The sequence below is a fragment of the Notolabrus celidotus genome, chromosome 10 (assembly GCF_009762535.1).
Source record: "Notolabrus celidotus isolate fNotCel1 chromosome 10, fNotCel1.pri, whole genome shotgun sequence".
NCBI classification, from domain to species: domain Eukaryota; kingdom Metazoa; phylum Chordata; class Actinopteri; order Labriformes; family Labridae; genus Notolabrus; species Notolabrus celidotus.
The window spans coordinates 18760086-18787982 of NC_048281.1; the positions used below are offsets into that span (position 1 = coordinate 18760086).

Here is a 27897-nt window from a genome sequence, read left to right on the forward strand (position 1 = left end):
TGCTGGGTCACTTCAGAGCTGAACACAGATTCCCAAAGTAGAGCAGGACAGTGTAAGTCAACTGCAGATGGAAGGCATGATCTGCCACTGGGGACAACAGTGGAGAACAGTCTAGCTAAGTGCATAGTGTTTCCTAAAGAGCTGGGTCTTTTAGCTGTCGATCGTTAAAATGATCTCCAGACAGAAGATATAATATAACTGAATATGTCATCCCATGTTCAGTGATGATTCATGTTAAGCTTGATCGTTATATTTCCTCATCGGTTATGGATGTATTGATAATAAAACATTATTTCATATAAAATAAAACATTTACTCCGCCACCCTCTAGATGCTGCTGCAGCCTTTCAGAGGCACAAAATCTGACAGTTGCATCCAGGAAAAGCAGACAGATGAAAGCGATCTACAGACAGCCATCCCGTTGATATCTGTCTGTGTTAACATGTTTAACAGCGCTTCAAGACTTAAGATGATGCACATTTCTTTATGCGTAATGATGATTACGGTATGTAAAACCTTTATGATCGAAACAAGCTGCTTCTTGTGCGGACGAACCGAGGCCTAATACAGTTTGGTTGCTCAATAAGCTAAAGATTTCTGATTTTACTGAATGTATTATCAGTTATAATGTGTCAGTTTATCATGCCCGCGCTTTCATGTTGCAGCACGACGTCAGTAACGAGTCATCATAATGGATGATCGCGAGCAATGTCCAATACCGATAACGCTCGTGAATAATTGGGCATCTTCTTAGCTATATTAAACTGTTTATGTCTTTCAGCATACCCCGTGACGTGTCCTGGGATGAAAACCCCACCCCCCACCCTCTGGTAGCAGAAAACACCATGTTGGATAAAAACAGTGATAATGGACAGCAGACTGCACAGTGCTCAGACTGTGGGAGTAGTTTCAACCTGCCACACCCTGTCTCTGACCCCGATTCAACCGACGCTGCAGGCTCTCCTGAACAGCATGCGCACACAGCAGACAATTCTTCAAAGTGTCCATCCTGCCAGGCAGGCAGCAGCAGCAGCAGCAGCAGTGTCCCCAATGGTCGACGCCCACACCGGCGCATCCGGCTGGACCCTCACACCTGCAGCCTCTGCTCCAAAACCTTCATCTCCTCTGCTCACCTGACTCTTCACCTCACCACTCACAATAAAGAGAGGAAGTTTAGATGTAGCACCTGTGGCAAGTACTTCCATCAGTCATCCCATCTGATGGCACATAAGTTAATCCACAGCGGGGACAGGCCATTTAAATGCCCAGAATGTGGGAAAACCTTCGGTCGTGCCTCACATCTGAAGACACACCGTCGGCTCCACACAGGCGAGAAACCCTTCAAATGCACCTACTGTGAAAAGTCTTTCACACAGAAGGCCGGGCTACTTGCACATGTGCGTCTGCACACAGGAGAACGTCCATTCAAGTGTGAGCAGTGTGGGGAGGGTTTTCGTTCTTTGTCAGCCCTGATCTCTCACAAGGCCCAAGAGGCGTCCGGGCAGGCCAAACCAGCATCGGCATCAGCATCAGTATCAGCACCAACACCAACACCAGCAACAGCATCAGCGCCAGTGCTCAGCCAGCCTCAGAAGCCGCCAAGTAGTAGTTTAGTGGATCTGAAGTGTGGCGTCTGTTGCCGCACCTTTGTACGCTCATCATACATAAGGCTGCACATTCGCCTCAACAAAGGACAGAGGCCTTATCATTGCAAAGTGTGCAACAAAACCTTTGTCAAGCTGGATACGTTTGTGAACCACTGTGATAAACACTTAAGGCAGAAAAGGGACAAAAACAAAGAGGTTAAAGACAAAGTAGTGAAACCTCCCCTGTTTGTCCCGCTCTCTAGGCCTCCTTCTCCGGAGTCCTTACCCACTCAGCCTCTGTCCTCAGAGGTCAACACTCGCTCCAGAACAAAAGCAAAGATTAAAACAGAGCCATGAGCAAAAGGACTGGCCCTTCACTGAGAAATAAGTTTACCAACAATAACAACTGTGGGAGAGTTATGCTGTGTCATGTTTAATGTCTTTTTAAGAATGGTTCCATAGTAAAATGTGTCACATGTTTACAAATGATGGGAGAAAGGGACAAACAGCTCATTTATAGTTGAATGATTCATAATTCTCTACTTCTCTAAGTTTTATTATAAATGTTATTTATCTTTAATAAGAGCAGTACAATTTTGCATTTTAATGTATATTTAATTTATTTAATTCCAATTAACAGGGTTAAGTCTCTCTAATGTAAATTGTTGGTTGAAATATTAAGTCAAATAATCCCAAACCATTCTAATTAATAGTTATGTTGACTCCATACAATGTATAGCACTTTTACAAAGTACTGTGGAAATGAATTGCTTATTGTAAAACAATATGCAAAGAGTGAAAATTAACAATGACACAGTGCGGAGGATATATATTATGTTGCACTTTGAGACATCTGTTATAATCAGTCTGCAAATATCAAGTCATGCTTTCTCTTGACTGCTGGCTCAGTTGGCATTTCTGTCAAGGTTACAATAATGTCCCATGAATCATTGTTAGCATGCAACTTCTTCTTCTTGTAACCTGGTTCATGGTGTGCTAATCACCTGGGCCTGTAGTTATGAGGCTTAACTCTAGAGGTCAATATGTCCTGCTGTCCTTCCGTTTGACTGTCACATTCACACTTACATGACAGCTACGCTTTATTCCAGGTCAGCAGTAGATCACAGCTGATACCTCACTAACCCAGACCCCCCCGCAGGAAATGCGTCACTCTGGATGTCCATTGCAGAAGCTGTCATCTCCACATGGGGAAAGTCTTAGTCCCAACATATGGTCAGAAAAAAATAACAACAACTAAAGAACTGTAAGGACGGAAACATCAAGTCACCCTTTGGGAGACAGATATATGTTATAGAGTCCCCTTGCAAGAGTCAAGAATGAGTAAAAGATGATTAAAAAGTGGAACTTATGTCTGTGAAACACTCTAATTATACAGCCTGATGTAAAGTAATGATGTTTGCCTTGCAGTTTTCTGTTGCCTCTGTGCTGCTTTTTATGTTCCAGTGCAGGCTAACAGTCATGTGGCGTCTCCAGACAGGGTTCCTGCGCAGGACAATGCTTCCACTGATGGTGTCCCCTTCATACACACTTTCTTGTTTGTCAAGCATGAAGAGAGAGTCTACTTCCAGTGTGTCGGCCTGAAGAGAAATTTGAAGATATTGTCGTGTTTGCAATTGTTTTCTTCTTCAGACACTAAAAGACATTTGCTCTGTGTATATGGAATCAAGCTTTGATTATTTTAATGTTGTTTTACGGTAAGTGACATTGCTGAAAGAGCAAAGGAGCACTTCTGTCAGTGAATAAACTATCCTTAATTTATGTTGTAAATGACTACAGAGTGTTTGTAGTTTTCTTTGAAGTTTTTTACTCAGCATGAGGCCCTGTGTTTAGCTCCACTGTTGACCCTCCTGTCTCCAGGCTCTCAAAATGAGCCATGAACCAGGCCATGAATCCATTGAAAAAAAAACAGGCTTCTCCACACAGAACTGAAACTGACCTTTTATTTCCTGAGAAATGAAACACAACCCAACCCTTGTGGGATGGAGTGATTTCTCTAAAAGGAATGCACACACCCATAGTACCTCCAGGTCTTTGACTTGCAGAGTGTGCATATCTAGGAGAATGACATCCCAGGGAGCAGAGAGGCAGTCAGTGGGCTCAATTAGGTAGCTGAACTTTGGCTTGGTGAAAAACTCTTGCTGTGCCAAGGTCCTGCAGAGATGAAATGATACTAATACAAACAGTAGATCAGACTGTGGCTGATATTTAACCTGACTTGCTATCTCGACTACATGACTACAGACATCTTTACAGTTCATCATTGATTTGATCTTTCTCATGACTACAGTGTGTTTTTAATTCTGCAACATTCCTGTTCTTGGTATGCATTTGTTATCAGAATTGTTTAAGACTCTTTTCTGCACTTCATAATTTCAGTGATTTACATGTTGACCAAAATGTAAAGAACATATATTTTGCTCTCTTTGAAAATGTGTATTATAAAATCAAATGTTATGATGTTTATGCATCAACAATTTAACAACTGAGAACATGTTTGAGGTTTTATAGGAGTTGTGTTTTTAAGGTACAAACACCATATTCTTGTAGAGGGGATGGACAAAAAAGGAAAGCAGTGGCTAACATGTTATATTAATCATGACACATCACAGAAAGATCCTCAAAGATGTTTATACTGGTGAGATCCAGGAAACAGAAACCTAACCTGACTAACCTGACTAACCTGTCATCTGGTTACATGGAGATGCCAAATTATAAACCAGGGTAAGGCCTAAAACCAGGATACAACTTTCAATTTCAACACTGAGACGCAGCTGAAAGTACTAGAAAAATATATTAAGTACAACTACTGCTATTTCCTTTCATGCCTCTTGGGGCCAAATTCATTGCAGGGGCAAATTTGTTGGACCAGTCACACACTGGATGTATTTTGAATACATACTCATTTGTTCAGAATAGTAATGCAAGTCAAAAATGAAGTACGAGTATGTGTTTTTATAGCAATGAAGATGGTGTTAAAAGTCAACTGTATTCATTTTAATCAGTGATCATACAAACGTGTTTGAAATTAAATAAGGTACAGTGGAGTAAACTTGTGCAGAGTATGAATCTGTTCCTTGCAGTCAATGTGACACACGGCCCATGCTGATTTTAATGATCTTCAATTCAAAATGTTGTTTCATCAATGTGATAATCATACCGTGGCTTCAACTTTGACCGTCACATATCTTCTATCCAGCTTGTTGTGAGATTACAAATGGAAAAACTGAGAATAGAAAGCTAGATAACAACCCTTACTGAAGAGGAGTGAAGTCCAGGCTATAAGGCTGCTCCCAAAAGGCCATTTTCTCTTCATAGTAGCTGTGAGCCTGACACGGCACAAGGGTCAGGGCCGCAGGTGAGTGCCTTCCCTAAGCCAGCCATCTCTGTCCAGCAGAACTGACTCAACCATGAACTCAAACTATACCAAGAAAAGGAGAGAAATATATAAGTATGATGGGATAAAGAATTCAAAGTAAGAAGAAGTAAGACTCTTCACATAAAAATGTATATCATTATTATCATTTTTGATAGAGTTGCCATCACCAGCAGGCAGTTTCACCAAGACGTTCACCTGCTCAGGTAGCTCCACCAGCTGTCTAGTGTAATCGGCCATGGAGCTTGCTTCCATAGCATACACCTGCAACAATATAAAGATACCTGTACAGGGTTTTATTTTTATTATGTAGCAGCACTTTTTCTCCAGCAGGTGGGAGTAGACGTACACAAATGTTTGATACAGTTAACTAAAGAGTAAAAATTGTTGTGGTGTAAATGTTGTATTAAAGATTTCAACTGTATCTATTATTTCTGGGTTCATATTTGTTATACATATTTTCAAGATATTCGGGAGTTACTCTATAATACCATTAAAGATGACCTAACAAGGTGTTATCCATAAGATGATGGAGTATAATGCTTAATATTTCATGACAATACTTTCACAGAAATACAAAATTACAATTTTATAATAAAACATGCTAAAAAACATTTGTGAACATGTGTATGTATTTTTACATGCATGAATAGATAGCTTTTATCAATTTTCTTTGGTTCTCATTTGTTAATTACTAAACAATAAACCATTAATGATTTTTAAAATGTAATCATATTCATTTCACTTCATGAGGAAAAAAAAAATATTAATGCAACTGAAGATTTTAAACCAAAAGTGGATCAATCAAAACTGCAATCCAACTAGAGGCGTTTTTCGACCGCAGGAACTCCACCCAGGAATTAGGGACTTTACCCCTGAACTACGTGCGTTTTGACCAGAGGAACCAGGGTTTAAATTTAGTTCAGGGGTAGATAATCCCCCCCTGAAAAGCCCCTGTTTGGTGGGTAGTACTTTTCAAAGGTCCTGGGACTTTCGGTTGAAAGTAAAGGTGTTTGTGAAGTTTACACAGCTGTTGAAACACAGAGGGAGTTCTTGGGCCTGATTTGCACAATCTACCCGGGACTTCAGCTCACGGTTGAAACGCAGACAACAATGGGGGCACAGGAACCTTTTAGTTCCGGGGAAAGTAGTTTGTTTCATTGTAGAATCCCTTTAAGCTGATCACGACTCAAATATTCTTCCTCTTCTTCTTTCATTGTATGGTGGGTGACAAACAGCTTATACTCGACTCATTAATGCAAAAAAAAAAAGGTGTACTTATTTGAAAAGAGTGCTAATATCATCACTTCATTTGACTAGGGTACTACAAACACTTCCTGTTTTGACTCCGGAGTATACTATGGTATCTTCAAGCAATGTCGGAAATGTCGAAGTTATAAATCGATCATGGATTAAAGATTAAAGTTCCTAAAACCCCAACTTTGGAGTTTCTTAAGATAAGCAAGCGGTTCAAAAAACTGAAGCAGTTATGGAACTAAAGTCATTCTGAAAATGTCCTCAGATTTATTTAGGGTGCGTCAATAAGAAATCAGAGTCGTGCAAATTATTACGTTTTTTTTTCTAACATTCCTATCTCTATTATTGTACAGCCATGGTCAATTCTAGCTCCCAAGTACCCTCTCTGTTTCTATAGCATGATTTCCAGCTGTACTGAAAGCCACCACAGAGAAACTGTGATTTTCGAGTTTGAATAACGGAGATTTCTGAGGAGCACCTGAAGGCAACACAGCACACAACTTGTACGTTGCTATTTGTTTAACCTCAGTGCACTTTACTTCTTATTCAAAACGAGTTATTACTCAGTAAATAAGTGATTACATTCTGTAACATTTACTAATTCACTAATCAAAATGTTTGTTTCCATGTAAACTGTTATAAAATAATAATGTGCATCATACATTAATAAATATGAAAAATGTTTATTTTCAATGAAAAAAAGTCAAGAAAAAATAGTTTTACACAATATACTGTATCTACAATGAGATAATCAGCATGCAGCAACAGTTGAAGAGTTCATGTCTTTCTTTCTTGAGTTTACCTAAACTGAATCTTGTCCAAAGAGCTGTAACATGTAAATAAAAAACGTGTTTCCCATTTAATTCAGTCTTCTGAAGTTTGTTTGAATGCTGTTCAACATGTAGAATTCTCTTCATGTCTTCATTCTTGGTAGAAAGTTTCAGCTGTCTGTCTTGGACTTAAGGAAGGGCTTATGCAGTACGTCATAGAGTCGTCTTGCCTGAAATAAACACAAGTCATCATGGTTAGTAATGACCAAAGGAAGAGATAATCACTCCTTCTTATGGTGTTCGATCTGCTGCACGTTTCATAAAGGCTACATGATCAAGGTCCAACCCCAACACATCAATATGCTGCTTTTTCATTTATAGTCATTGCAACACCCTGTGTGAGTACGAAGCACTAACTTTCCATTCAGTATATTCACATGGTGTACATGCACTGTATTTTAACCCACTTTTTGTGGCCCAAGGCCTGGACAGAGAACCAGGTCTTCTTTAGAGGCACTGATGATTCCTTCTACAGACTGTATGAAAAAAAGATACTCATCATCTCAGATCATTCCCTCTCAGAACATCAGTGAATGAAATGAAAAAAATCAAATCATGCATTCACTCAGACAATAGTGTTGTATCTATCTGAGGCAGAATCTTCTCTGAAGTATTACTCACTGAGAAAGTGGACAGCAAGGTAATTGCATCGGTCTTGTTTATAGACTTCACTGTCGTCAGGCAATCTGTAACCTTGAAACAAACCATTTCAGTCAGCAGAGTAATCTTTGCCAAATACGATTATGGCATAATGATCATTTTAGATATTGCAATGGACCTCACAATCTTAAAAAAAAAGAATGCACATACCTTGGACAGATAGTTTTTTTCAACTTGCTCCTTAAGTACGTCTGCTGGTTTCTTTTCATATGACTTGTACGTTTCAAGGTAACGCCCTGCCTCTTCTGGACTGCCAAATGAACAAAATACATGATTTTTTTTGTTTTTGTTTGTTTGGTTAATACATTTTGCCCATTAATTATATGGTCCAATGTTTCTACATGAACGCAAAGAAGAAAATTACTCTTTTTATGCATTATAGTTGTTCAAACAAGATGCCTAAAAGTATTTAAAACAAAAAGTCAACTGTCCTCTTAAAATGTCGCCATGCCAGGGCTGTTAGCATTGTATAGTTCCTAAGGTATTCATAGTAACAAACTGGTCAGTTTTATTAGGAACCTGGTGATGGTCTTACCTCCAAGCCAAGATGAGAGTGCAGTCAGCCATGATGCATATGCGAGCCAGTTCCTTCAATACATGATGAGGATCTTTCTGTGAAGAGAAGTCATGTCAGAGAGCAAAACTACATTCATCTTTAAAGCCTCATAACGTCAGCACAAGCTTTAGATATGTTTCACAAAGAGATGTCCTGTTTCTGAGGCCCTCTCCTTATATTACAGATACTGTGGAGGGAAAATAGCATCCAGTATTGTATCTAGTAGTTGTCAATTCTGGCATTTACATTTCCCAATATGCAGTACTAAGACTGCCTCCAGCTGAACACTTCAGACTTCAATTACACCACCCCTAGTGAAACTAATTATACTGAGGCAAGATTGACAAATTAAAAGCTCTGCATGGATAGCTTACATGACAGCTCTCCCTTAACGACTAAGTGCTTAGAATAGGCTGTTTCATTTGGTTAAATATTACACTGCTGAACAATCTTATCCTTGTTAACACCAGCATCACCTATCTGAGCGCTGTTTCAGACAGTGAGCCAGCCAAAATTGTAGAACTTAAAATCATCTTTAAAGCCCCCTTTTTGCATGGAGTATTTTCAGACACTCTTTTATATGCAAAAGTTTAATGTTACGTCTGAGTTTCTATCAAATAAGTCAATGTAATTCCTTATTCGTAATAACTATTTAAACACAAGTATATATTTTTAATTAGATTTTGACACTGAAAAAGTGCTGCATGTTTCCAACAGGTTTTAGTTTTTCAGAAAGCGTCATAGAAAACTGAAAAAAGACGAGTTTCCAAAGCTGGATTAAGGTTTGCAGTGACTGTATAACAGTGAAGTTATTGAATATTATTTGCAATAAAAATTCCCCAAAATTCTGACAAAACAAATATTCTCAAACCAAGTGATGTAGTATAATCAGAAGGACATGATTAAGGTTTGCAATGATTTTCAGGACACTGCACTGTTTAGGAGCGATGTCATTGATTTGATTTTTTTTTTTTGGTAGCGTATCTTTTCAGCAGTGCACTTTGTAGGCGGTCCCTGCCAACTCGCCTCACCACCGGCAGCATATAGAGACCAATGTTATTCATTGCCCAACGTGAGAGATGGCCTACATTGATGAAAATTACGTTGCAGCTCGTTGTCTGTCTTAAACTGATGGAAAGAGGTATATTTTGTGTTTTTACCACCTTTCGTTAGCAAGTTATTGATCCGAGAAGGTCGAATCTGTGAATATCTTTCTAACTTTACTCAACTTCATCTTGTAATCATACAGATATCCCTGCATTTTTGCATTTTGGATTAACATAGATTGGATTCTTCGTGTTTATCAGGGAATATAAAAATCCATAATAGGAAAACAACACAAAATCCAGTTGTATTGCTAGATTTTCATTTTAAAACAGCTTTTGTTTGTTTGTTTAAAAATCTGCAACATATATTGAAAAAAGAAATATGCCTGTTCTTTTGTTTTCCGATTTGCATTTCAGAATTGGAAATAGAATGAACAGAAGATACACGGACCCCAGTGGGTTAAACCAATTAAGATTACAATTTAGTTTGAATTGCCAAAGAAAGAAATATCCATCAGGAAGTTTACTTACCACATCAACTAATATTTAAAAATCCCTATCTCTTCGAAGGCTAAAGAAATACACTTCAAAATTTTGAATGGTGTGTATCCCTCAAGTGAATTTTTATGTAAATGATTTGGTATTGAGACAAACAAGTGAGTATTTTGTGAGGATATTGAAACTACAGATCATTTATTTTTTCAATTCCAATATTCTACTTAAACCCTTTCTACAAAAGGACATTATTTATGGATTTGACTCAGAAAACAAAGAGTATGATTTTTTGATTAATAATACCCTTATCCTTGCAAAATTTTACATACATAAATGCAAATATATTAAGGTAAATCCTAGGTTTTATATGTTTTACAATGAGTTTCTCTCCTTCACTAAAGCCCTTAAAATACTGAAAAGCACACATGCTATGAAATTGTTCAACTTAATTAACAAGTATGATCTGCAAAGAAAGCCCTAACATTGTGTAGTTTGCTTTTTTTGTCATTTTTCTCCCTTCTTTCCTGTTTTATGATTGTATGTCATTTTCAGACTGCACTTTATATGGTTTCTAGAGTTACTTTTTTTTAAGAGATATTCATTTAAATGCACTATTTGCACCTGTTCATTACAAAAGCGATTGTGAAGGATCTTTGCCACAATGTTTTGTAAATTGATTTTGTTAATAAAAAATAAATAAATAAATAAAACTTACCACATCAACTTGTACCAAAAGAACCCGAAGAGTGAAAGTCTGTCCAAGCAGTTTGAGACGGTCGTGGATATAGTTTGGATTGAGATTGTGATACCTCAGACTTTAATCAAACAGAGAGCACAAGAGAACAAAAAGATTATCCTATGAAAAAGGAAGTATGACTAGTTTTGCACATCAAAAGTAATGAAAGACAAAGAATTTATCAAAAAGAATGTACAGCTTGTAAACACATTTTGTTACAAAAAAAAGGCAAGTATCATTCCTCTAATGCAGAAACACATTTTCTTCCCCTTGATTTAGCATGCATGATCACACACTAGCTTTGAAGCACAAAACCCACCTGAGGAAAAGAGCACAAGTTGTTAAGCCTAAAACGTAATCCGGCACAACATCTCCAAACTCCCAAGGAACACTCCTTAAAAACTTCAGAATTGGATTCCCCCTCTGAAAGGGTAAAAACAGGATTAAGATATAATTCACACCGAACAAGCAACCTGACAGGCATAAAAACAGTGATACCCTTCCGAGCTTATGAGTTAACAACTTCACAGCCTGATGATTTATAAGGGCAAAGAATCACAAACCATTTAACCTCTTTTTATGTGACTCTGAATATGCTCAATAATGGGCAGAGCATATATGTATGGATTAAAGGACATGTGCAAAATCCATGCCTGATGTTGCCTATGTCAAAAGCAAATTCAGAATAGTGATGCATACCTGTCGAGAACTGACAATAATGCTGCTGCCAGACCCCACTGGTTTTGGACCTAGGCTGAGAGTTGGATCTGACCCTTGGCAGTTTCCCTCCTTCTGGTCAGTAACAGCCACCTGTGCCTCCTCGCTCTTCTTAGCCTCATCTGATCCGCAGTCTTGAGCTGTGTCACATCCTCCGGAATCAAACTCTTTAGGCATCACTTTAGCAACATCAGCAATTTCAGTCCTGCGCAATTTGGAGGGACCCTCTCTCTGAGGATGAGCAGCAACATTGCTTTTACTCTGGACGATGTAGTCTGCATATGACAGGGGCTTGCTCCCAGGCTCAGGGGCAGGCTGTGCTGAAGTTGAGGCGATTTGTCCTCCTTTGAATGACTGAAACTGAGGCTTTGGCTGAAATGCAATTACATGGAAAGCATGTTAGACTGCGAGACGAAAAACAAGAGATCGAATATGCAAAGCACTGAATTTTGGGCCAGCTAGCCCAACTGTTATTACTTACCAACTCTCAAGGTTGGTAAATAATAATGCAATTTAAACTTGAAATTGTAGTTGCATGCTGGAAACTTAAAGCTAGCTTATTGTTTTTAGCCGCTATAGACAGGAAGTGTAGATTCAAGCAAAATACTGACCGGTGTTCTTTCTTTGGTGAAAGCAGAGTCGTCTAAATTAATGTTGAATCTCTTCTTCATACCTGTAAAATGTTAAATAATGTTAAAGTAAACACATGTCACTGGCTGTTGAGGTTTTAGCAGGGTAGCAGGACAACTACTGTCAGGTGGAGCTACAACAACAACGTGGAGACTTCCGGTCCCGGTCCTTCAGAATAAAGCTTCGTTTATGGTCTCCACCATAGACTGTATAATAAGGTCTCCACCATAGACTGTATAATAAGGTCTCCACCATAGACTGTATAATAAGGTCTCCACCATAGACTGTATAAATAAGGTCTCCACCATAGACTGTATAAATAAGGTCTCCACCATAGACTGTATAAATAAGGTCTCCACACAGCCTTTTCTGTTTCAAAGAGAGGTTTAGGTCTAGTGTTTATCAGAAAAAAATATTGTTTACATGATCAATGTGTGCAAAATGTGCTTTATGGTCTTTTATATGGTGGCCCTGAAGGACAAAACCTTCAAACCAAAACATTTTGGAAAACATTTTTACATTTTATAATACAAAATTACATCAGAAAAACACTTTTACCAAGGACAAAACAAATTTACATTCAAGAAAACAAATCTACAAAAGATGAAACACTTTTGCAAAGCTGGAAACAATTATACAAATGACAGAACATTTTTACCATTTCTGAAACAAATTAACATTTGATTTTTACAGAAAGGGAATGTACCAAATACCGGAAGTTATCCAGAAGTGATGGAGTGAGGGGTCATTTAGTTTGTTTGGATGGAGAGAAACCAAACAGAGCCATGTTTGGTACTGGTACTCCGTTTGGTACCGGTACTCCATTTGGTACCGGATCCCTTCCGGTGTTTGGTACATTCCCTTTCCGTTAAAAAATAAATGTAAATTTGTTTCAGAAATGGTAAAAGTGTTCCGTGGTTTGTAAAATTGTCTCACTGCTTGTAAATATGTTTTTTTTTATTTTGTTAATTTGTTTTCTTAAATGTAAATTTATTTGGCCTTGGTAAAAGTGTTTGCAGATGTAATTTTGTTTTATGAAATGTAAAAATGTTTTCCAAAATGTAAATTTGTCTCCAACTTTGTAAAAGTGTTTCATCTTTTGTAAATTTGTTTTGTCCTTCTGGGCCACCATATCTTTGAGTTTAAGAGAATAAACATAATTAGCAGCAAAAAGAAATGAGATTCAATGTCTTTCCATAATCTTTTGGATAGTTCACATTTTAAAAAAAGGTGATAAATTGTTTCTGTATCTTTTATGCAAAAGTTGCACTCATTCTCATTATCTGTAAACTTAGCAATGAGGTTGACAACCTTTTTATTTACAGTCTATGGTGTTAACAGGGTACATTTGATGAAGTATTCTGAAGTGTAACTCCTTAGCTTTGTTTGTGATACAGTATCTATAAGGTAAAAGCCAGGCCCTCCTCAACCCTTACCTTGTAGCGTGGAGTTACCTAGGAGACGATGACGCCGCCATTCAAACCGCGAAGCAGGGCATGCTGGGAAATCCTTCCAAACATGGCGGATCGGGTAGTTGGCTAACATTAACAGTTAGCATATTGTACGATTGTTTCGTGAACTACATCAGAAGGTTGCAGCCGTCTGCTTTCATCTACACAGGAGCCGAAGCCACTGGACATAATCTAGGTAAATACATGTTACAGTATTAACAGTTGCAATACGCGATAGAAGTTGCTTTGCTGAATAAAAAGCAGCTAGCATGAAGTCTTAGCACAGCAGCTCGGTAAATGAATGCGAGCATGCTAACATAGCTAGCGGTGATGTCCTAGTAGTAAACGGATCGTTTGTTTGCCGCTCAGGCCGCGGCGTGAAGCAGCGTGTTTACCGCTTATACCTTATTAAGCTTGGAGCAATGAAAAACTATAAACATTTAAAGGAAGAGGAAAAATATCCGTAGTGATATTAATCGAAGCTTTTGCTAGTTAACTTTGTCTGCATTGATATGCGAATGATAATGACAGCCAAGGCATTAAAAGGCCCAGCGGTGATTAGTGTTATCTAACGTGGAAACCAAGTGTCTGCTCCTGGATCAAACTTTCAGTCTCTTTCTGCAGTTATCCGTGCAGCTTTGGCCTACACGTAGATCATTTGAATTATGTGTAACTAACCCCCGATCAAAGAAACCAGGGACACTTAACTTTGAGTATGGTACTTCTAAAAAAGAACATGTTGGACACACCGTGCCTTTAGCATAAGCTAACTCCTCCAGCGCCAGTGTTTATCAGCAGGTTGTATCCCTAACCCCGTTATTTTTCTATCCTGACTATTTTTAAACATTGCTTTCGTGTACGCAAGCAGGATGTAATGCATATTTATTTGTTTTTCTTGCAGAATGAAGCGAGTTGTTTTGTGTAAACTGAGAGTTTTGTTTGTAAGCATCACTGCCTTGCACGTGTTCACATTTCATGATGCCCGTTTTAAAGTTTTATGATCATAGGAAAGTACTTTCTTCAGTCAACGCTGGCTGCAGTGTGGGTTATTTGATCACTTTTATTAGTTAAATCAGTTTTATGTATGCTCGATATGCTTGTTAATGAAATAATTGGTGATACAACAAGTTGTCCCGGAGAGATATCCACCAGTTTTAGTTTCAATATGTTTACTAAGGAAAACAAGACCTCCACAAAGCATCCACATAGACATTCAATTTTCATATAACAGTACAATTCGAAGGCTTGATCTCACAAACTACATTATCACAGATTCGGATTATTCATCCCTTATCATCAGGCAAACCTGAGAGTTAAGTTAACCGTAGAACAATAACTATCCCATCCTCACCCATCCCTCAACTCTCCCAATGAGTGCTACCTGACAATGGACAAAAAGGAGATCAGTGTGTGCCAAATTTTTTCAAATTTCTCAAGTCTGTTTTTAAGAATACATCTAATTCTCTCTAAATGAAGTGTTTCTGTCATCTGTTAACCACAATTTGAGAGTAGGTGCTTCTTTCTTCCTCCAAAATAGGAGGATCAGTTTCTTAACAGTAAGCAGCCCATAAGATAAAAGACATTGTTTAGAGACTTGGAGATGCCTGAGCCCCTCCGACACCCCAGTGATGATCAATACGGGATCAGGTTTAATCTCAACCCCAAGAACTTGTGAAAGAAAATTTAAGAAACCAATCCAGAAATGCTGCAAGCTGGGACACAGGGCATAACTGTGTGTTAAAGTTGATTCTGTTGAATTGCATTTATCACAGTGTGGTGAGATTTCAGGGAATATTCGGTGCAATTTGGACTTTGAATAGTGCAGTCTGTGCAAAATTTTAATGTATCAAACAATGTTGTGCATTAATGGAACACTCGTGCACATATTTCAAGCTTTCATTCCAGTTTGTCAGGCCTTGCACTTTCAAAGGCCGGCATATGTGATCTTACGTAACTCCTGATCTCCACCAATTTTTAAATAGCGTATTCTATTCAGGAAATAATGGGGAGATGTAGTATTAATAAAATACTAACCTTTAGGTCCGATTCCATATTTTATTCTAAGGCATTTCCTTTTCTTGATAGGCAATCTATCCTTAAAGGTCTAAAGGACACTGCATGGAATGCTATATTTTGTTTGTTTGGGGGGTGGAGTTGGAGTGGAGGGTTTTTTTGTCTCCACGTTTCCAGCAACTGACTGTTACTAAAATCACTCCTATGGTTCTGTCCTGTTAGACCAAGTTTGTGTGTGTTCTACTTCTACCTACTTCTAAGCCTGTAGTGTCAGGACCAGTATTTTGCCTCTGCCCCAGCTTAGGATGCTAGCAGTTATACTCCAGACACTTACCACTGCCCCCTCCACCTCTATACTTATTCTGATTACTATATCATCAAAACACATGTCTGTAATGGTGAGGGAATGCCACCTGAATTTATAGGAACTCAGAGGGGCACAGAAGGAGAGTGCTGATTTTACCAAATATTACTTGACATCCCTGCCCTCCCTCTTTCCACATAGAGTAGATTAGATCTGTTTTTAACTCAAATCTGTGTTTCTTTTTGACATATCTAGTGTGCTGTTGGTTTTAATCACAGAAGGGCTGCATTAAATGATGATCTTTATGTGATTCAGCTTTATAGTTATTTTAGAGGACGGTTTTGGTTCCAATGGATTATAGAGAAGTGTTCAAATTATTTTCTTTACATTTGTTTGTATGCACCTAGCCCTTTTAAAAAAAAAATTATAAAGAAGTGATGTATTGATAGGAACCTGACTGCACAGGTATTGAAACTGACCAGAGAACAAACAAACTTTGAAAGCTCCTCTATGCCATTTTCTTAATGCTTTTGGGAAATTGAATGGCCATATGAGCATAGCATGGTAATTGTATGCTGTGAGGCGGCAGTGCAAATGTACGTCCTCATGCCTTGGCATAGCACTACTCAGAAAAAAAACTCAAAAATTAGTAATGTGGGGCGCCGGTGGCCTAACGGTCTAAGCGCCCCACCTATAGAGGCTACAGTCCTTGTCACAGGGGTCACCGGTTTGATTCCGGCCGGCCGACCATTTCCTGCATGTCTTCCTTCGCTCTCTACTCCCCACATTTCCTGTCTCTCCTCAGCTGTTCTATAAAATAAAGGCAAAAAACAGGGCCAAAAATATAACTTAAAAAAAAAAAAAGAGCAATGTCACAGTTCAGTTTCCCGTGTCATGGCTATGGAATATATTTCTTGTGTTGTTGCTGCTGTCTTTTCCGCCATAGTTACAATAGTTCTCTTTTCTTTGCCAGTGTCGAGTACGGGAGAAGGACACCAGTGACAATAAGACAAATCAAGGACAGGGGGACAATGGAATGTGTCGTGCACGTTCCTTCAGGTAAGGAAAGAACAGAAATCTGTATTTCACTTTTGATCAATTTTTCTCTAATTTTTGCTTTACTGTTCTTTTTCACAGTTTGTAATTATGACTATTGTTCAGAATTATTTTAAACACATAAAACTTGCATTTAGGTTAAAAACACACTTTTTAAAATGTGCTTTTATTTCTTAACTCATTACTGACGTTTTCATTTCTGCATGTTTTTTTATTATTGTTTTTACTTAACTCATTTTAGCTCTCCTTACCTTTGTCATGTACTGTAGTGTTTTCACTCGCTATGTCTTGCACTCTGTAAAGCACTTTGTAAACATGTTTTTAAAAGGTGCTATATAAATAAAATGTATTATTATCATTATTATTATTATTATCAGATGTCCAGTGAATCATCAAATATTTAATGAAAATCACTTTCTCTCCATGTTATGATTTTGCTGTATTCTTGTGCTATCTGAAATACTGGCTGTCCTGTGCAGGTGAGGAGGAGGTGGCACCTGAGAAGGATGACATGAATGCTAAGGAAGGAATAGAGCCCCCCCACAAGAAAAACAAGAAACACAGAAAACACAAGAGCAAAAAGAAAAAGAGGAGGAAGAGGGACGAGAAGGAAAGCAGTTCAGAGTCTGGTGCGGAGTCGGATGTAGAGTCACAACCTCCACCAAAACCTGTCAGGACCACCAGAGCCAGGTAAGATGAGATTCAAATTAACATACATTTGATTTTATACACACAACAAAACATATGCCATACTTTTGGTATTTCCACAGTTCTAACAGTCTGAAACTTTTTTTAATGGAGAAATGTTATATGTTTTTATGTCTTTGTATTTGTAGTGCCAGATTGGCAGCAGCTTCAGACCATACTGGACAGAAGGAGGAGGGTAAAAATGATGTAATCACAGGTAGGATATCCCAAGCTGAAAATGCTCAGATTTTATTTACAACAATGGAGTATGGGGGGGTTTGTGCAGTTGGATTAAAAAAAAACCTTTGTTCCTCATCATAGACCGTTCAGAAACAGAGGTGGATGCAAAATCTAAAAAACACAAACGACATGCCGCCAAGAAGAAGAAGAAGAAAAAGAAGAAGGATGAAAAACAGGAAAAGAAATCCCTGTCTCGCTCCCCAACAGAAAGCAGCTCAGCCTCAGGTTCTGAATCTGAAGGTGAAGGAGGTAAAGGGGCTGGTGATAGCAAGTACTCATCAGCTGCAAAGTCTGATCTGCAAGAACCAGTGTCCAAATTGCTTCCAAAAAGTAAACGAGGGGAGGAGAAGGGAGCTCCCATTCTTTCCCAGAAGCCTGAGTTCGCTGAAGTGAACAAAGAGGAGAATTCAGACATGAATGCATCTCCAGTTGGAGGAAGGAGTGGTAATACCAATGGATCAGAACAGGATATGAGTTTGTCCTCGGCAGGCCAGGATGAGATCAAACATACAGCAGCAGTTCAGGTTAAATCAGAAGGGAGTCATGCTGATGGTGCATTCAGTTATACCCAGGAACTCCCCGACATCATCCCTAAACAGGAAGGTGCTACCCCAAGAGATGACTCAGTCCTGAAAGATCAGGCCAATTCAGTTCAGAGGTCAAAGGCCAAGGAACATGATTCTTCCAGGTCTAATTCTCCATCCCCCTCAAGGGTTCCAGATATTAAGAGGTCTGGCTCAAGTCGAAGCCGGTCACCAACCCCGAGCCCCACTAGGCTGCAGTCTGATACTCAACCAGTGGTAGCAATTGAAGAATGCTCAAGAATCCATTCCAGGTCAACCTCAAAGGGAAAAATTTCCACAACTCCTCTAAAGAATCGTCAGCTATCCCGCTCTCTGTCCCGCTCTCAGTCCCCTAAACCTAGAAGGAAGTCCCTCTCCCGATCATCAAAATCTCCCAAAAGAGCTACCTCTCGATCACGGTCTTCCTCTCGCTCTCCAACCCCCAAGAAGAAGGTTTCAAAGCCTCCGAGGAAGTCTAAGTCTCCTAAAAGTCGTAGAAGATCAGTTTCTGCCTCCCCAAAGCGACGCAGAAGATCCCTATCCCCTAAAAAAAAGGTGTCACGATCCCCTAAACGTGGTGGGCGCAAGTCACCCTCTCTATCGCGTTCTCCAAGGAGAAATCGGAGGTCAGAGTCGCGCCCCCGTGGAGGCACAAGGCGCTCTAGATCCCGCTCACCCAGACGAGGTGGTGCAGTGGGAAGGCGTTCAAGGTCACGATCCGTCAACAGAGCCCGTCGGTCCCCCTCAAGGTCAAGACGCCCTGCTCGTCGATCCAGGTCACGATCACCAGCAAGACGTACTGGAAGTAGACGCTCCAGAAGTCGATCCTTGTCTCGCCGTAAGAGGTCCCCTCCCCCCAGAACCAGACGCTCACGCTCCCGGTCCTTCCGCAGGAGCAGACGGACACGATCACGGTCAATTGTAGTCCTTAAGCGCAACCGTCGCTCCAGAACCAGAAGTCCCCGTAAACGGACCAAATCCAGGACCCCTCCTTCAAGACGACGGTCTAAATCAAGGACCCCAGTCAGACGGCGGACTCGATCTCCTGCCAGGAGAAACCGTTCTCCGCTGAGGTCTGGCAAACGGTCCAAATCTCGCTCATTGTCTCGAAGGCACAGGTCAAAGTCACACTCGCCACTACCTGGCAAGAGGAGGTCCAGATCTCCCAAGAAGAACAGAAGGTCAAAGTCCAAATCGGTGTCTGCAGGTGTGAACAGATCTAAGTCCAGGTCTTACTCAAGTGATGGGCAGTCTGAGAGCTCCTCACCAGCCAGGTCCACCCCTTCCTCTCCTGTTAAGAAGAAGGAGTCGGTCTCTCCAAAGGTGGACCAGACAGCCGGTGTTAAGACAACTGAAGAAAGTGTGGGACTGACAGCTACAGCAGGTCAGACCATCAACATAGCACTGTTTTAAGCTAACTACATAACTTCAATCAATTTTAAATTCACATCTGTAGAGAAAGAAATCTCAAGCTCTATGTTTATCTCTTCAAACTGGCACTTGTAAACTTAAAATCTGTAAATAACTCATAATTGTGCATTTACTTATGTTTACTTCATACCATGCAGGTGTGTGGAAACCCATGCCCTCAGCAGATGTCTCCACCCCTCAGCCCGAGAGCCCCTCAGATAAGTTGCAGCCTCCGATGCTTGCTCCCAACCACGAAGAGGAACATGGAGATCCTGCCAGCTCATTAAATGAGAAAGATGTGTCCAGGTCAAGGTCTGGTTCCAGAGAGCCTGGGACCGGCCCAGATGGGTCAAATTGTTCAGAGGGCTCAGATGAAGAAGTGGAGTCTTCCTCTCCAGTTAAACCAGCCTTGATACGCCAGAGAAGCTCCTCAGGTTCAGCTTCTCCGGAAGTGCAGCAGAAGCAGTTGTCACCAATGGATCGCAGGAAACTGTCACGCTCAACCTCATCGCCTAGACGATCAACATCAAAGTCTACAACCAGGAAGAAGCAATCTAGGTTTGTTGTGTGTGCATGTACCAATCCTGCATCAAGAATCCGTAATCCGTGGGTCCAAAAAGTGCGTTCAATTAACCCTCAAAGACCGAGACGGCCAGCGGCGGCCACAAATAGCTCTTCTTCTTAAATGTTTAATAACTTTTGAACCGCTGATCCTATCAACAAGCTTTAAAGACTCAATTACAGCAGACATTCTCAGCTTTCCATTTGTCTCATTTACATATTCAGCGGCTGCATGGTGACTGTGATGACGCCATCAAATTTAGCAGCATTGATTCGTCAGGGAAACCTACATAGTTTCTTCCTCTGAGCCAATTGGCAATGGGTGGAGATGCTTAGTCCTACCCCTGTGTATCGATTGGTTCAAAATGTAAATGTCCAGGATGTGTTTCACCATGAAAACCATCTACTCCACCAATAAACGTCTTTTTTGGGGGGGAGAAATTTGAATGTAGAATCCGTATACAAAACTGGCCAGCAAAATCGAAGAGATTTGCACGTTATTTGAACTAACTATAATTGGTGAAGATCATCTGCACGTTTTGCTCATTTCTACTAAATAATTTACATCTCTCTCATTATGTTCATAGTTAGTGAAAATAATTTGCAATTTGTTTATTTGCACTAAGTGTATTTCAATTCATTTATGAAGAGAGTTTCCTGTATTTGTGACCATGTTTGCATGTGTTCATGATCATAATGTATTTATCTGAAAAGTCACTTTTACCTCTGTGTCCTAATTTATGATATAATAATATCTCCACTTACTCTAAGACCTTTTTTGGACACATCTACAGGGTCAGTAAATTAAACATAAGAATACACCTGCTTTTTCCACCAAAAACGCCTTAGAAAATACTATAATATATTGCTGTAACTTGCTCAGTAAAGGTTTGATAGTGACAAAAATTAATTTGGAAGTCTAAAACACCTAAGTACAACTTTCTAACAAAACAAAGCAAAACTTCCTGATGTTTTGTCTGAGTTCACAGTAAAAGAAATGACCTAAATTTCCAGATGAGTACTTTAAATGCAGCACAGTGAAAGATAAGGTTCTCCTGAATAAAATTATGTATGGCACTTGATGCTGAGTGCTTCAATAGGTTAGAAAATCAAGATAAATACAGGAGAGTCTGGCGCCCCCCAAAATGGTCTAAGTCTTTAAGAGTTAAGTAAATGTGAGGTTTTAAAGATGTTATTGTTCGAAACACGAAATGATTAATTTAAATGGATCTTATCACACTACTATGTGTAATTAGAAAAGAAGTATATAATAAGTACAAATCATGCTTACAATTAATATTCATAAGTGTTCATTTTCCTCAGGTCCAAGTCTCCAGTCAGAAAAAAGGAGTCTGTATCGCCGTTAGAGAGAAAAAAACGACGGTCTAAATCTCGGAGTCCTGCACGAAGGCGGAGGTCTCGCTCTGGCGCAAAGCGAAAGCAGTCAAGCTCCAAGTCAAGAAACAGAACCCGCAGATCCAAGTCCCCAACCCGCAAGAGGCGATCCAGAACTCGTTCACCCAATGCCCGCGGAAGGAGGAGGTCCAAGTCCATCGAGAGAAGCAAGCGATCCAAGAGCCGCTCCACAGGTCGACGGAAAAGGTCCCGGTCAGGAGACAGAGGCAGACGATCAAGGTCTCGTTCCACTGATCGCAGACGCAGATCTAGGTCGAGGGGGAGAGGGAGACGCCCGGTGTTTCGCAGTCGTTCGTTTGACAGACGGGACAGGTGGAAAAGGGAACCAAGCCACTCTCCGGTTCTCATTCTACGTAAGCAGCGTCGCTCAGGGTCCCGGACAAGACGCAGCACCAGCAAGACTCCTCCAAGGCTCACTGAACTAGGTAAAAAATGTGGATAGAGATGACTTATCGCTCATGGTGTTACATTTATGAATGTTATTTTTATAGACATAGTTTCAATTATTTGTCCACAAATACTGTAAAGTAGGGCCCATCAGCCTCCCCTCCCCCCAAATTGACTTTGCCCCTTCCTGCACCCTCTCTGTTGCATCGTTGCTGACTGTTCCTCCTGCCCTCTTTGTTTCTTTCAGACAAGGACCAGTTATTGGAGATAGCAAAAGCTAACGCTGCTGCCATGTGTGCGAAGGCCGGGGTTCCCATTCCTGAAAGTCTTCGGCCGAAAGCCATCCTCCAGCTCCCTCTACCCACACCATCTCCCACCCCCCTCTCCCTACCCCTGCCTTTACCTCTCCCAATGGGTATGGGGATGCCCAACATGCCCAACATGGGTCCAATGGGGCTGCCTAATATTCCAGGAATGCCCAGTATGTCCAACATCACCATGAGTGCTGCCATGGCGAGTATGACAGCAGCGACCATGACGGCCGCCTTGACCAACATGGGTGCCCTGGCTGCCATGCCGCCTCTTGCCCCACTACCTACCATCACCAACAAGCCTCCACCAAGCCTCGCTCCCCCAGCACCTACCCTCAACCTGGACCACATCGAGGAAGTTAAGAGGAAGGTCACTCAGCAAGCCAACATACACACCATCAAGGAGCTCACTGAGGTAAATTAAGGGATGAGTGTGGATGCACATTTTTCATAGAAAATATGTTGGATGTCAGAATATATTGCAGAGTAAGTGATTAGTTTTTTCATGTTGTTCCAACTCAAAGCAATTAATTCGTTCTCCACTTTCTTTTTGCAGAAGTGCAAGATGATTGCGAATAGCAAGGAGGAGATGGCTATTGCGAGACCCCATGTGTCAGATGATGAAAGTTAAACCTGAAAGTTCTCACGGTAATTAAGGATGTTCAGCCTTTATTCATTCATTCCTTTGTGTTTTTTTTGGCGTTGTAGGCTTTGATCTTTAGTCGTAGATGTGGAATGTTTGTTCTTCTCCTTTGGCCCAGCTCTCCCACTGTCCCCCCGTTTTTTTTTTTATTACCCATTCCTCTTCCCTAAATCCTTCATCATTTATATGAAAGATTAATTAAGCCATTTATCAGCGACTTGTTAAAATACAATCAAAGCATTCATTGTTGAGTTTTTTTTCCCACTCCAATTTTCTCGTACATTTTTATCTGTTAAATGACCCGCACCAACTCTTCAGCCTGCTGCTCATTTTATGAGATAGCAGACATGAACATCTGAACTGAAATTTTGTATGCCCTGGTAGTTCTTTAGCCCCACATTACTGCAAGATGTCATTGTTCACTCTATGATAGTTCAACCCATAATGTAAATGGGATACAGCCTAGTTTATTGAGACAGGAGATTTGTTTTAACAGAAAAATAAGCCAAATCAAGTGTCTCTCTTTTTTTCTTGATTTACATAATTCCCCCTCCCCTCATGTGTGCACACAATAATTCTCTGCATAGTATGTAAAGAACCTATATTTTAAATGTAATGCAAGCTAATTAAAAACAATGTTGCCACAAATTTTGACATTTTATTTTTGTCTAAACGCAGCCACTCCCTGCAAAGGCCTGAGGGGAAAATGTAAAACAGGAGGACCTGCCTCTCAGAGTTCTCTTTGGCAGCCAGATGTCCTGACTGAGCCACAAAAACCGCCAAGAAGAAGTTCATCCTAGTTGTCACACTTATGGTATAGGAGAACCCATACCAGCCACTGCCCCTCTCAGCTCTCCTGTTTGTTCCCGTTTGTGTGAGAGAGACAGAGAGAGAGAGAGAGAGAGAGAGAGAGAGAGAGAGAGAGAGAGAGAGAGAGAGAGAGAGAGAGAGAGAGAGAGATGGTCACCTGTGAAACCACTGACAAGACTGGACACACAGACGTGTGCACGGTTGTCTGACTGTACGTCATGTATAGTGAGTGTAAGTGTGTGTGTGAATGTTGAATGAGTGTGTGTGTGTGTATAAATAGTGACTTTCACCTAAAACTCCTCAGTGTCGCTGCTCATTTAAGCAGCCGCTGTCGTAATGACTGAAGAGAAAACAAACCAAACTAACAAGCGGCGCAAGTGTTTTTGTAAAAAATTAGTTTATCTAAATTTGTTTTAATTTTACGCTTTCTTAAAGGATTGTGTTAGGTGGAGACCGCCTCCCTGTTCTGCTGTGTCCCCTCAGTTATCTCTGGCCCCTGGTTTTAAAAACAAATAATTCTGATAGTTTTCTTTGATCCTCACATGTGATTTGTGTCCTTAAATCCTGGATAGAGTGACCACATGTTGTGAATCCTGGAACAGGGTGGGAGAGTTGATGATTCTGAAAGAAGAGAATAATTGAATATATTGGCTAAAAAATTGTCACTTTGATTGACTAAACATCAGTCATTCAGTGAATTTAAATGCACCAGGCGTATCTTTGACTTTAATCGGGTCTTTTATTTGGGTTTATTTGGATATTTTTCTAAATTTAAAACATTTTTGTTGCTGACTGAAATGAAACATTTCATCAACCCCAGTTTTTACACCTCTATTCTAACATGCAATGGTTTGTTTTGCAAAGAAAACCTTCAATATTTGATTACAATTGAAGATGCAGTAAAGAAAACCGTTAGTACTTGCTGCTAATCTTCATGATAGCATTTTAGAAGACATTTGTGTAAACAATTTACAGTTCTGTTTTTATCAACTGGTTTTTGGATCGAATTTCCACAAGTGTTGTTTGAAGGATGCTGTTTTCTTTCTGTGATAAAGTTATAAGATATTCAGAGTTTGTCAACAAAACAGAACCTGCCATAATCCAAATCAAGATTGCAACTACCAAATTAATTGGACTGTGAAACATTAATCTTAAGCAGTAATATTTTCCCTCCTGGTAAGATAGAGAGGTAAAGAAACTCCCCATAAATGTCAAACTGTAAATGGAGGAATTTAACACAAAGATTTACTTTGATATATCCTGTGTGGTTGAACAACTGGTATTTTTGAATACCCTTTCCTTTGCTTTTCTCCTTCTGTTCTCCACGAAATATAACTTCAGTCTTTTTTGTTGTTTTTTTAAAGGTCACACGCATTACACCAGTCACCTAATGGTTACTAATGACTTGTTGTGGTTAGATCTAGTGTAGAAGGGTTAGTATTTTATTGGACTGTGCCATTCATATTTTTATGTACAAGACAATCAGGTTCTGTGTTCAAAATGTTTTTTTATTGGGGAGAATTTAAACCTCATATCTGCACATATTGCAGCATTATGTTCAGGAAGGAAATTAGTAGAGAATTTCAAATAAGATGAAAAGCCAACTGGACCTTTTAATTGAACCCACAGACACATTTAAAACACATTCACTTGTGAACTTTCCCCTGACCAGTTGTAGGTCTTCTGTCACTGTAAATGTGGACTGTGTTTGGTAGACTTCTGTCCCATTGAATATCGCAAGAACAAAGTCGAAATTGGTGCTTTTGGGGAAACTGGCAGAGTTCATTTTCTTGAGAGCGGTTTCTCTTTGTCGACCTCCCACACCCAGGGCTTTGCAACTGTGGAAGAAATCTGTGAAGATTTTGTCAAACTGTAACTATCCTTACTCTGTACCAAAAGTTTTGAACTGTTAAGTCGATCCCCTGAGGTTGTCTTTAGCTATTTTAATGACAGAAAAGTAAGTAAAGGAAGTGCATTTTAAGGATTCTTTTTTTTTGGTCATTGGATTTTGACATTGCTTGCTTTGTATATAAATGTGTTGATGATAATTAAAACCTCAATGATCTGTATCACGATGTATCCTGTGCTATGTTCACTGCAGCCTGCTTTGTAACTACTGTGATGACTTTTTCTCATGGATGAAACTTCATACTGTCATGAGGAAACAGGTCATCTTAAGTGGGACAGAGGTTGATTTTACACCACATTTTTATATTAAGTGACCTGCTCTGTCCACAATCATTAATGATTTAAAACTGATAGAAAAATATTATTGAAAACACACTAGATTATGCAAAACTAGAGTTCTGTGTTTAAATGGAAATCAAACATTGTAAGAAGAAGGCCTCACTTACTCAGTTGAATTTAAAGAATTCTTCCTGGAGTTAAATGCAACCAAAAGCATAATTGCTCTTAAAGTCTTTAATGGTAAGGACAGCTGAAAAGAAGCAGAAAATGCAGGGAGCAGAGCGAGGGAAGACTTACAGCAAATGGTGGAGGCTGGTAGACAAACCTCTGACTGCTGCAACAGGGACTTGAGCATCTGTATTTGGGATGCAAGCTTAGACCACTAGACCAACAGTGCCCCACTCATTTTTAGTCACGTGTCAAACAAGGAGAGCACAGCTTGTAAACTTGTAGCGTATTTGTCTTAATTCTATAAGCACTGAATGAACTGTACTTTGAAACAGCTTCATCAGCCAATAAATAGACACATTTTAAGCCAATCGTAGGAAGCTGTTTATTTGCATATTTTTTAAGCAAACAGGTATTAAAATGTCTGTAAAAGTTCTCAGCCATCCAGGTCCGTGGGTGTGTGACTTTTTCTCATGGACACACCCACGACTGCTAGTGGCTTATATCTTCGAACTCTTCCCCAGTCTAGTCAGAACTGAAGAAGCCTTTCGGAGGAGAGGGGAAACATCTTCAAGAATTTCTACCTGTCCAGTTGCCTTACAGATCAAGCTTAGGTATTAAAATGCACTTCCGTTCCCTATTTTGGGTCTTAAAATGACCAACACAGATGTCGATAGCTACAGGTCTGTCAGTTAACCTTTACACCTCAGGTGTGGATTAACATGAATCCATGCCACTATGCTTTCATGTCTCAAGCCTTCGCTCCTTAGCTTATGTCAGAAGTTTTAATCTACATGTTATTTTTGATTTGATCAATACATCATAATCAACACAGGTAACATAAAGCTGACTGCATACCAGTTATCTGCGCCATGCTTTCACACATGAAACAGCCAATTTCAAGAATCAAAGAGGTTATAGAGTAAGTTTTTAAGGAATTCAAACTGAGCTATAAAGTAGCTTAGGTTCAGTGTGACATTGTGCACACATTTCCTGTGTTCAAAATTAGACTGCACTGCCAGGTGTGAATGGGGTCACAGAATAAATGTCAGGTGAAGTGACATTGGCCCAGTTGTTCATTGCTCAGCAGTGAAAGGACTATTTTCAGACAAAAGTGTCTTAAAGGCAGTGGTGGACAAAGTACACAGCTTCATTACTTAAGTCAAAGTATAGATACTCCAGGTCAAATATTACTCCGATACAAGTGGAAGTTGCTCTCTCAGATTATTACTTGAGTTAAAGTACTGGAGTACTTGCTTTTAAAAAAAAATGAAGTATTCAAAGTACTTCTTAAATAATTCTAAAGAATTGTATTTTCACAAAGCATAAATGCAGTCAAGAATACATAGCAGTAAATTATGTTACTTCATGTTTATTTAGAAACCATTACTTGAAATCTCAAAACTTTTCCATGGAATACAAACAGAAACTAAGTTACTCCAAGCACAGACAACTTAGTTTGAAATGTTCATCTGGAATGAAACAAATGTTACGTAGCTCAACACACTTTCTCAGGTTGGACAGTGAATTTGTGTTTGTTTGGGCAGAGTGGGAAACAGGGAGAATATTTCAGACGATATGTATCATTCCTCATTTCAAAAACCTCTAACACGGACCGAAGATATGGACATGGGTGCTCAGTTGGAGAATTATAGCCATCATTACCACCTCTAAATGCACTGCTTGATCTGAGTGAAATGTGCTCTCTGTTTGCTCCACGTTCAACACGATATAGAGGTACGACTAAACCACTGAGACAAACAGAACTACACAAACACATGTT

The 27897-nt window shown here is 39.8% G+C and overlaps 4 protein-coding genes across 4 annotated transcripts; 2 read left to right on the top strand and 2 right to left on the bottom strand.

Annotated features, from left to right (window-relative positions):
- The first annotated feature begins 360 nt into the window (after nt 1-360).
- Nucleotides 361-3377, top strand: LOC117820819 (zinc finger protein 774). The gene is made up of 2 exons (XM_034694759.1): nt 361-505; nt 782-3377. The coding sequence occupies exon 2, from the start codon at nt 846-848 to the stop codon at nt 1941-1943; it is 1098 nt and encodes a 365-aa protein (XP_034550650.1). The 5' UTR covers nt 361-505; nt 782-845; the 3' UTR covers nt 1944-3377.
- prmt2 (protein arginine methyltransferase 2) lies at nt 2975-5235 on the bottom strand. Its single transcript, XM_034694027.1, is given in 8 exon segments — nt 2975-3166; nt 3169-3184; nt 3415-3515; nt 3518-3553; nt 3629-3758; nt 4863-4968; nt 4971-5025; nt 5179-5235. Coding segments are annotated over 8 exon segments (693 nt in total).
- Nucleotides 5236-7077: 1842 nt separating this feature from the next.
- Nucleotides 7078-12081, bottom strand: ercc1 (excision repair cross-complementation group 1). Its single transcript, XM_034694257.1, has 9 exons — nt 11889-12081; nt 11260-11649; nt 10880-10983; nt 10540-10639; nt 8263-8339; nt 7878-7977; nt 7689-7760; nt 7475-7543; nt 7078-7237 (listed from the first exon to the last, which is right to left on the bottom strand). The coding sequence occupies exons 1-9, from the start codon at nt 11946-11948 to the stop codon at nt 7178-7180; spliced, it is 1032 nt and encodes a 343-aa protein (XP_034550148.1). The 5' UTR covers nt 11949-12081; the 3' UTR covers nt 7078-7177.
- A 1297-nt stretch (nt 12082-13378) lies between these two features.
- si:dkey-67c22.2 (uncharacterized protein LOC792544 homolog) lies at nt 13379-25828 on the top strand. Its single transcript, XM_034694258.1, has 10 exons — nt 13379-13554; nt 16649-16734; nt 17211-17421; nt 17568-17635; nt 17740-19605; nt 19790-20189; nt 21516-22033; nt 22243-22721; nt 22863-22954; nt 23628-25828. Exons 2-9 carry the CDS (start codon nt 16707-16709, stop codon nt 22935-22937), a joined length of 3645 nt encoding a protein of 1214 aa, XP_034550149.1. The 5' UTR covers nt 13379-13554; nt 16649-16706; the 3' UTR covers nt 22938-22954; nt 23628-25828.
- Nucleotides 25829-27897: the final 2069 nt, after the last annotated feature.

What these genes read in the sequence shown, in the direction of transcription:
- LOC117820819 (XM_034694759.1), top strand. Translation starts at nt 846, where the DNA reads ATGTTGGATAAAAACAGTGATAATGGACAGCAGACTGCACAGTGCTCA.
- ercc1 (XM_034694257.1), bottom strand. Translation starts at nt 11,948, where the DNA reads ATGAAGAAGAGATTCAACATTAATTTAGACGACTCTGCTTTCACCAAA. An exon ending in TTTTGGTACAAGTTGATGTG is followed by an intron (nt 8,340 to 10,539) that starts GTAAGTTTTATT and finishes TTCTCTTCACAG; the next exon opens with AAAGATCCTCATCATGTATT. An exon ending in ACTCTCATCTTGGCTTGGAG is followed by an intron (nt 7,978 to 8,262) that starts GTAAGACCATCA and finishes TTCATTTGGCAG; the next exon opens with TCCAGAAGAGGCAGGGCGTT.
- si:dkey-67c22.2 (XM_034694258.1), top strand. Translation starts at nt 16,707, where the DNA reads ATGGAATGTGTCGTGCACGTTCCTTCAG. An exon ending in GGGACTGACAGCTACAGCAG is followed by an intron (nt 19,606 to 19,789) that starts GTCAGACCATCA and finishes CATACCATGCAG; the next exon opens with GTGTGTGGAAACCCATGCCC. An exon ending in ACCAGGAAGAAGCAATCTAG is followed by an intron (nt 20,190 to 21,515) that starts GTTTGTTGTGTG and finishes CATTTTCCTCAG; the next exon opens with GTCCAAGTCTCCAGTCAGAA.